The sequence below is a fragment of the Nuphar pumila genome, chromosome 7 (genome assembly GCF_984573655.1).
Source record: "Nuphar pumila chromosome 7, dmNupPumi1.hap1.1, whole genome shotgun sequence".
Lineage (NCBI taxonomy): Eukaryota > Viridiplantae > Streptophyta > Magnoliopsida > Nymphaeales > Nymphaeaceae > Nuphar > Nuphar pumila.
In genome coordinates this window covers 28,059,600-28,069,859 of record NC_143255.1, presented here as the reverse complement: position 1 = coordinate 28,069,859, position 10,260 = coordinate 28,059,600, and the positions used below count along the sequence as shown (strand labels likewise).

At 37.1% G+C, this 10,260-nt stretch overlaps 1 protein-coding gene across 1 annotated transcript; it reads left to right on the top strand.

Moving 5' to 3' along the window:
- Positions 1-3,645: 3,645 nt before the first annotated feature.
- On the top strand, positions 3,646-4,149 carry LOC149831653 (uncharacterized). The gene has a single exon (XM_090013060.1). The coding sequence runs from the start codon at positions 3,646-3,648 to the stop codon at positions 4,147-4,149; it is 504 nt and encodes a 167-aa protein (XP_089869186.1).
- The last annotated feature ends 6,111 nt before the right edge of the window (positions 4,150-10,260 follow it).

Genomic DNA, 10,260 nt, shown 5'->3' with positions numbered 1-10,260 from the left:
TTTTACATTGTTGAGTGTGGCGACCATAGCTTAGCTGGGCTTTCCAGCGTAGTAGGTCTCCCAACCTGACACCAGTTTCCCCATGAAAAAAAAGAGGCTCAATTGAAGTTTTTTTTTTTTGAAAGGCAAGGCTCAATTGAAGTTTTCTTGAGCAAGAATCTTCTATAATCCTGTAGTATAAAACGGTAATTACAAAATCACAAAATTGTCATCAATTTAATTTATTTGTATTTATCCTTTTTTATCTTTTCATTTGGACTCCACTGTTAAGGTAGGGGTGCGTGTGTGAAACACACACATAATGAACATAATAATTTATTAGTCTCTAGAAAAAAGTTCCATCTGATGTAAACAGAAACAAGCACTTTCAGTTTTAATTTGTAAATAGAGAAAATGAAAGACTACACAAAGATACTATATGTTTGGTTGGATCTCATGTGCATGTGATTACAAATCACATGAGATGGAATCAAATGTGATCTGAAATATGATTTCAAATCACATATTCCACCATGTGATTTGGAATCACATGAGAGTCACCTCAAATGTGATTTCAAGTCACATTCTGTTTCTTATTTGCATGAGATTCCAAATCACATGTTTGATTATATGTGCAAATGAGATTCTCTCTCATTTGCATTAGATTCCAAATCACATGTTTGGTTAGCTGTGCAAATGAGATTCATTCTCTCTTTTGCATGAGATTCCAAATCATATATGAATGCAACCAAACATAAATCTCTAGCACTATACTTCTTAGAAATTAATCTTTAGAAATTTTCCACACCCAACGAAGCCATAGGTAACAGGAGTTTACAACTGTAAACAACTTAAATGAAAAAATGAATCTGAATTATTTAGAAACTAAGGGAAAGCCTCAACTTTAGGCATCTTAAACTGCAGTCATTATCTTAACAAACTACTCATAATTTACAAGGCCATCTCCATCAGTGTTAGCCTCACTAATCATCTGCTTGGTTTCCTCATCTGTTAAATCATCTCCAAGATTGATCATCTCATTCCTCAACTTCCAAAATTGACAAAACGGTCAGCATTCTGCTGGTTTGTATAGCTCATATACAAGAACTAATCAAGTAAAAGTTCAATATAAAATTCACAAAAGAAAAAGGAAAACAACCAAATCACCTTATCTGCAGATATAAAACCGTTTTTATCCTTATCAGATACTTTGAAGGCTTCTTTAAGTTCATCTTTTGCATCAGTCTTGATGCAGTGAGGTACCGGCCTTCACGTGTTCTTGACGATGGCTGTTGAAGGCACGACCCTCACGGTCGTGCGTTGGGCAGAATGGAATAAGAATGCCCACCAAGATGATGAGGCCTTATTTTTATTTCAATATCAACGTCAATGAACAATGGAATGAATATAAATGAAAAAAAAAAAGAACAAACAGTGAACAATAAAGAAGATGGAAAACGACTGGAAAAAGAAAACAATGCTGAAAAGAAAGGATGTTGTTATTCTTCCAAAAAACAATCCCCCTTCATGCAACCCTAGACAGGACTTTTAAAGACGAACCATTGGGATTGTAAGTAACCGTGGCCATGTTTCACGGAGTTGTTTCAATCGTTAAAGAGAGAGGAGGGCCACTCTTTCTCTAATGTTTGAGACTGTGGCCTTATCCAGAATGATCCTCTCATTCTGGATAAGCTCCAAGTGAAACAGAAAGCAGTTGTTGGGGTAAACGACTACCCAGAGGGAGGTAAATCCTTGAGAAGGGATTACTCATTGTTATATGCGATGTGTGAGGAGAAACCCCCTTTGAAGCAGGCCGTTTATGATATCCAGCCTCAAATCCTTTGTTCTCTTCTTCTCTTCGATCCTACAGTGGTATCAAAGCCAGCTTCGATGGTGCGCCAGGTTCAGTGGTGTGCACACGATCGACTCCAGACGTCATAAAAAAAATAGATCGAAAGACAAAAAGGTCAAAACTATTATTAGTTTTGTTTTTTTTTTATATCTGGCAAATCTCTCAAGGAGAGATATGCGTTTGCGTTGTTTTTTATAATGAAAAAAAAAAACACAGATCCCATATGGGATCTGCATTAGTTGTTTTAGCCAACCAGAAGCTTCATCGAGAAGCTTCTGTCATTTTTTTTTTAAAGAAAAAATTTTAAGATCGACTCTAGATCACTCAGCAAACATCTAAAAAAAAGGGGTTAGTTTTTTGTTTTGGTTCGATATCAAGCAAATCTCTCAGGAGAGATCTGCATTTTTTTTCTGCAAAACAAACATACAGATCCCATCAGGGATCTACATCAGGTTTCAGGGGAAGAGAGACTCAATTTTTTTTTTTAAAAAAAAACGGTCGTCGGCATCGGGCGACCTCAGACAGCAAAACACAAAATAAAAAAGGAGAACAAAAAAAAAATCACAGGGTCACTAGTCACCGGCGATCTCTGGTTTCATTTAAAAGGTCGCTGATATCCGACATTCTTACCGGTTTTTTTTTTCGGAGATCCGACAGGAAAGGGGATTACCTTTTTTTTTTCGTTGCCACACCGTCGATAACTCTCTGGTGATCTCTGGGTTGCTTCGTCGCCCGAGTTCCATCATTTTTTTTGTTTCCGATGAACTAGCCGACGACGATCATCGACTGTCACAACATAAAAAAAAACACCGATCTACCTTTTGTTCGCCGCTGCTGCTTTTTTCGGCGTATGATCGGAGGTTTTCCCTTTGTCCACCGTAGCTGCCTATTTCCGGCGAAAGACCAATAACGTTCCTTTTTTTCTTCACTGCTGCAACAACAACAACGTTGTTTTGGAGATCTGCCTGTGGGTTTTCTCACCTCTGAGAAACAGAAAAAAAAAACCAAAAAATAGGGATTACAATATTTTTTTTGTTTTTGTTTCTTCCTCGTCGTTGCAACGCCTGCTCTGGCGACCTCTGGGCAGATCTGACTCCATCGCCGGTTTCTTTTTCCTTTTTTCGGCGAATCGATCCGGCAATGTTCTCCCCTGCAGAAAAACCAAAAAAAAAAACAGAAGCTTCATCGCGAAGCTTCTATCGATTTTCAAAAAAAGGGATCGGCTATATACTGATTTCCAGGGCATATTACGTTTCTGTCCCCGATCTTTTTCAGAAAGGTCGGTCATATCCCTTTCTTAGGTAATTTACATAAATACCCTTGCTTTTAGATTAATTAACGAGTATATCCTTATGTTGTAAAATTACATTAGACTTATAATCTTTATAATTTATTACTTCTGTATCCCTTAATTACAACAGAAGTCCTTGGGTTTGTTAGAAATCATAGAAAAAGACTCAGTTTCGAAACACTTTCTAAACAGGGTTAATTTTCTATTTTTTAGAAAACCCCTGTTTCTTTTTAAGTTCCTATTTTTGAAGATTATTCTTGACACCCTTTCTTCTGATTTTTCTAAAATTGCAGAAAAGTGGTTATAGAGTGCAAATTAGCTCAATTTTCATTACAATCAAGAACATGATCATCATACATTTTATTTTGTTGCATGACATCGAGCTATTGATCATGAATTTTTCTCGGATTATGCACATGTTCTTTTATGTATTCATGACTGATATTGTCTTATTATTCTGCTTGTTGATTGTTGGACTTAACCTTATCATGTTATGTCATATTAAAAAAAAAACAACAGAAAAATGACAAGTAGAGTTTGTGCTACTGAATTAGCTAAAACTGATGAACTCAATGGTACAAATTTTCATATTTGGAAGAAGAGGATTCCTCTTGTTCTGACACTGGAGGGCATCGAAAATGCCCTTACTACTGAAATGATTGACCCTGGTCCTATTGCTTCTGACGAGATTAAAACCTCATACACCAAATACAAAAGGGACAACATGTTGGACAGAACCATCATGTTAACATATATGGATGATCTCATTAGGGTTTTTGAGGATTACCCTATAGCCAAATCTATGTTTGATGCTATCTCCAAGAAATATGACACAACCTCAGAAACACACATTCAACTTCTCTTGGAACAATACAATTCATGTTGTATGCAAGAGAATGACAGTGTTGTTGACCATGTCAACAAAATGCTAGTTATGGCCAAAGACTTGGCAATAGTTGGAAATGTGATTCCTGACCGGATGCAGATATTCATAATTCTCATAGTTTACCATCCTCTTGGAGAATGATACAAACTGCTCTTAGGTTGAATTCAAAATATCTAACCTTGGAAGAACTTCCTGCTCAACTAAAAATTGAGCAACAACACATGCTACAAGACCGAAAGAGTGAATTATACTTTGCTAAAGATGAACCTTCTCGAAGTTATAACCCTTCGAGATGCCCACAACTCAAGAAGAAATACTTTAAAGGCAATGAAAAATCTGATAAGAGAAATGGTCCAACATTCCGCAAGCCGCAGTCAGCCGCCTCACAGGTGAAGTGCTTCAAGTGTGGACAACCTGGACACTTCAAGAGAGATTGCAAGAGCCGGACAAATAATCACAATGGCAGAAACAATGAAAGCAATCAGCAAAAAGCGAGGCCAGATATTATCTGTGTGATATCGAAATGCTCTTATGTGGACCAAGCTCTTTCAGGTTGGTGGGTGGACTCTGGGGCAATACGACATATTACTATGACAAAAGAGAGAATGGTGGACATGATCGATTGCAAACCTGGTGAACATCGAGTGTACATGGGCAACAACACCTACTCTGATGTTATGGGTGTTGGGACATATCAGATTGAAACCACCAAAAATAATATTTTATTGTCCAATGTCATGTTTGTACCATCAATGAGACGTAATCTAGTGTCTGTCCCGACCTTGGTTGCCAAGGGCTTTGAAGTTCATTTTTTACCCGGGAAAGTCACTATAGGAAAACATGGTCGAGTCCTGTTTGATGGGGTCTTTGATCAGAACCAAGGATTGTTTAAAATTTGTGACTCAGACATGAATAAAATTGCTTTGACTTCTGCTTATATTGATATTGTCCTTAATGTGGATGTAAATGTATGGCATCAACGACTTGGACATATTAACTTAAAAAAGATGAAAAAACTTGCTGAACTACAATTAATACCAGACTTTGATGAATCATCTTTCCATAGATGTGAACCTTGTATTTATGGAAAAATAACAAGAAAACATTTTTCCCAAAATGTCACTAGAGCATCTCAATTATTAGAAATCATACACACAGACATATGTGGTCCCTTCAGGACTCCAACGCATAAAGTAATGTGATATCTTATCTCCTTTATTGACAATTTCTCTCGGTACAATTATGTTTATTTTATAACCTATAAATATGAAACATTAAATAAATTTAAAGAATATCGTCAAGAAGTTGAAAATCAACTTGGTAGGAGGGTTAGAGTTTTACGGTCTGATCGGGGGGGGGGGGGGAGAATATACCTCAATTGAATTTGCTGAATATTGCAAAGCCAATGGGATCAGACCGCAAACTACTACTCCGTGCACACCTCAACAAAATGGTATGGTTGAAAGGTTTAATATAACTCTTCTTAATATGGTTAAATGTATGTTATCTAATGCTTCTTTACCTAAAGTATTTTGGGGAGAAGCCTTACATACATAAACATATGTATTAAATAGAGTTCCATGTAAAGCTATTGTCACAACCCCTTATGAATCATGGACAAGAAGAAAACCTACTCTCTACCACCTTCGTAGATGGGGTTTTGTAGCTCATATAAAAATTATAGAACGATCAAAGGATAAACTGGATACCAAATCTATAAGATGTATTTTTATCGGATATCCTAAAGGATCTAAAGGTTATAGATTCTATCACCCAGATAAGGGTTTAATCGAAAGTAGATATATTATCTTCTTGGAAGATTAAAACATGGAAGAAGTTATTCTAGAAATAAACAAAGATGATCCTCTTGATCTACATTATGATTCAGATGACTTACAAGAACCTATAAGTAATGGCGAACCTGCTGAAATCAATCCTTCTTCTTCTTCTTCGCAACAGTCTCAGGTTGGACACAAAAGGTCTAGAGCTCATCTGTCTTACTTGGATGACTATTATGTCTATCTATCAGAGAAACTGTGTTATGCTTTAGACATGGATGGCATGGAAGATAACCTGTCATATGGTGAGGCAATAAACTCACGTGAGTCAATAGACTGGGTAAAAGCCATGGATGAGGAAATTGAGTCCATTGAGAAAAACCAAGTCTGGGAATTAGTTGATTTACCTAAGGAAAGAAAAGCCATTGGTTGTAAATGGGTATTAAAGAAGAAATTTAAATCTGATGGCAGCATTGACAAATTTAAAGCAAGATTAGTTGCTAAGGGTTTCTCTCAGAAAGAAGGATTGGATTATGTTGATGCATACTCGCCGGTTGCAAAGTTCACCTCTATAAGGATAATTCTTGCAATAGTAGCTCACTACGACCTAGATCTACATCAAATGGATGTTAAAATCGTGTTTCTTAATGGTGAGTTTAAGGAAACCAATTTTATGGAGCAACCTGAAGGCTATACAATAAAAGAAAAAGAAAATAAAGTATATAGGTTGAAAAAATTCCTATACAGACTCAAGCAATCACCATGTCAGTGGTACTTAAAGTTTCATAAGGCTATTACATTATTAGGATTTGTGGCAAATAAGTTTGACCACTGTGTTTTTGTTTGGAAAAGTGGGAGTAAATTTGCTATTCTCTCATTATATGTGGATGACATTCTTCTGACTGGAAACGACAATGATATGATTGTTTAAACTAAGTCATGGTTAAATTCACAATTCGAAATGAAAGACATAGGTGAAGCATCCTATGCTCTTGGAATTAAAATCACTCGAGAGAGAAGCTCCAAACTTTTAAGCTTGAGTCAAGAAAGATATTTAAATCATATACTCAAGAAATTCAAAATGAGTGATTGTAAGCCAGTTAGAACACCTGTGGTAAAAGCTGTTAAGTTGAGTAAAAATGATAGTCCAGGTGATGGACATGAAAGGCTAAATGTCCCTTATGCTCAAGCTGTCGGAAGCTTGATGTATGTTATGCTTTGCGCTAGGCCGGATATCAGCTTTGTTGTTGGCCTCGTTAGTCGCTACCAGAGTAATCCCGGTTGGCCACACTGGCAAGCAGTAAAGAGAATATTTCGATATTTGAAAGGGACTATAAACCTAAAATTATGTTTTCAAGGTGATACTTTAGAATTAATTGGATATTCTGATGCTGACTTTGCAGGCAGCAAGGATGATAGTAATTCCACCTCTGGATATGTTTTCCTTCTGGGAGGAGGTACAGGTTTCCTAGTCTTGTAAAAAATAAGGCTGTGTAGCATAGCATACTCAGGAAGCGGAATATATTGCATGTAATGCAGTTGTCACATTTGTCGTTTGGATAAGCCACTTCATTAGTGATTTGAAGTAGGAAATAACCAACGGGTCAGTTCAGATTTATTGTGATAATAAAGCTGCCATCTCTCTTATGAAGAGTGAAGCTGATAATTCAAAAAGTAAACATATAATGGTAAAATATCATTATATTCATGATATGATTGAAAGAAATGAAATCAAAGTTAGTTACTTGCCTACATCTGATATGATTGTTGATCCTTTAACCAAGGGTATATCAGAGGAAATGTTTTCAAAACATGTATCCAGTATGGGATTAAGATATGTCTAATATAGACATATGACTGGATGAGAAACTCAAATATATAACTCATTCCAGGATATTGATGCAAGGAAAATACTCCAATAGTGGGAGGCCAAAACCTGCATCTAGTTTTGTTTCACATGGCCAAGTGGGAGATATAAGTAACTGTGGCCATGTTTCACGGAGTTGTTTCAACCGTTAAAGAGAGAGGATGGCCCACTCTTTCTCTAACGTTTGAGACTGTGGCCTTATCAAGAATGATCCTCTCATTCTAGATAAGCTCCAAGTGAAACAGAAAACAATTGCTAGGGTAAACAGCTACCCAGAGAGAGGTAAATCTCCCAGCAACCCTTCTCTATTTGTTTGAGAAGGGATTACTCATTGTTGTATGCGATGTGTGAGGAGAAACCCCCTTTGAAGCAAGCCGTTTACGATATCCAACCTCAAATTCTCTGTTCTCTTCGATCCTACAGGGATCGGGTCTTGGGTCCGGATTTGGAAGCGGGTTTCAGGTCCGAATCCGAGACAACTTCATTTTGGAACCGGATCGGTGGCGATCCGGGCCTTCCCTTTTCTGGAGTAGGTGCACAGTACATCCCTGCATTGGGTCACCTTACCTATGATTGGAACTTGTTGCTGGATCCGATCGTCCATCCCGTGTGGTGGGTCGGGTTCCCTTGCCGTGCCAGGGTCACCCGGTACAGCCTGCTCTGCATCAAGTCTTCAGCATTAGTTAAAAACAATATCAGTTTCACTTTTTTTCTGAGCATTTACATGCACGTGTGTGTTGGCACTTGCATATAAACTTTGACAAACAGTGTGCATTATGATTTGTGTATTCATTTATTCACATTTTACACCCTTTGGCTTTTGAAATGTCGCCCACTCATTAAGGGCATTTGCTAAACGAAGTCACCAATCAAAATCGGATACAAGAGAAGGTAGCCTTAACACCCTTTGGTGTTTGCTGTGGCGTTCATATTCATTAGGTGTATTCACTAGGCAAACTCGCCAATCAAAATAGGATACAATAGTAAGTATCTGTTAAACCCTTTGATGTTTAATATGTGATGCATATTCATTAGGGATATCCGCTAAGTTAAGTCGCCAACTAAAGTAAGATACAACAGTAGGTAGCCAATCTGCCTCAGCCCACGATTCGCATACTGCATCTCAACAACATTCATGCAATGCATCCAGATATTCCTCTCTGCAAGTTCCATTGCCGAATGAACAACATCTCGATCCATGTCTTCATCGTTGTCATAGGGTCTCCATGTTACCTATAATATACACACTAAAACTTATGATGCATTCACACTAATGGAATGAAATAAGATAGATTACAATGTACTCAGCTAAGATGATCCTCAAGACAGTTTATCCAATTTTCTCTGTGCTACAGTCCATGATTGGCGCATTTGTGCTCGTGATTTCTTGTTTGGTTGTGTTTTCTCTCTCTTCCTCCTTTTCATTGGCATCCTCCTCCGACACTCCACGTTCTCATGTGTGGAAATTGCTGCTGTACATCACATCTGCGAGGCCTTAAAATATGAATGGGTTTCCACATCGGCACATCCAAACCTGCAAGATTGAAATTAATTAGTAATCACACTTGAAATCATTGAGCATAGAAAAAACAAAATATAGAAACACTAGCATCCCACCTAAATTTTTTTCTCCTTTAGCCACACTAAGCGTATAGGTGTGTAAGCACGGCTGTCCCCCAAGCATACTCTTCCACCTTCTCTATCTTCCAAAAATTGTAAATAAGCTGTATCAATGGAGTCCCAAGATGTATCACTAAAAAAGCAGCATCCAAATAAATACATCAGAAATGCTTGAAATTCCCTATCGCTCTCCTGGTTCTTGGGCACGTACATGTATGGGCAACTTTTTCTTTTTACGCTTCAATAGCATGTTTCATCCAAGCTCATGATGGACCCTCAACCACTTCAAGGGTATTTTATTACCATAATAAAAGTCACTCATTTTCATCCTCAATAACTGGGTACCCAATTCTTTCATATGCTTTATTACTTCGTTTTCATATGCTTTTTTACTGGATCTAATACTGGGAGGCTAATATAGCATTGCGCTTAGGTGGGATATTTAGTATTTAGAATGGTGAGAATGTGTCATAGATGAACTTGTTAACATATTACTTTCGAGAATCATGCAAAATTTTATAATGAATAAAAAGTTTCAAATTTTTCTTAAAATTTTGAGTTTGAGAAAGTTGTAAAAATGTTGAATTTTTTAGGGACGTTATAATATCTAATCTGTTTGCAGCCCTACTTGTAGCAATACACTTTTATTCTTATCCAAAAAGATTTTTTTTTACCATGCACGTGTATAAGGAAAACAAATGAAACTTAATTAAGTTTGACATATCTATGCAATCAGTTAAATTAGCAAAATTTTAGGTTTCCTATGTCTAGTAATCCTAAATCACTTTCAGACTTTGATCTATGCATTCCACCAAGAGGGATGGTTTGGCTATTATCTTACCACACATTTAGTTCGATGCAAGATCAGTTTGGTTCATGAATCATTTACTTTTTTAAAATTTTGTTTTTTTTAATTTATAACCCGAAGAAACTGCACCTGGCATGAAGAACTGATCACGTTGGCTCAGCCTGCCATACCTACGATTG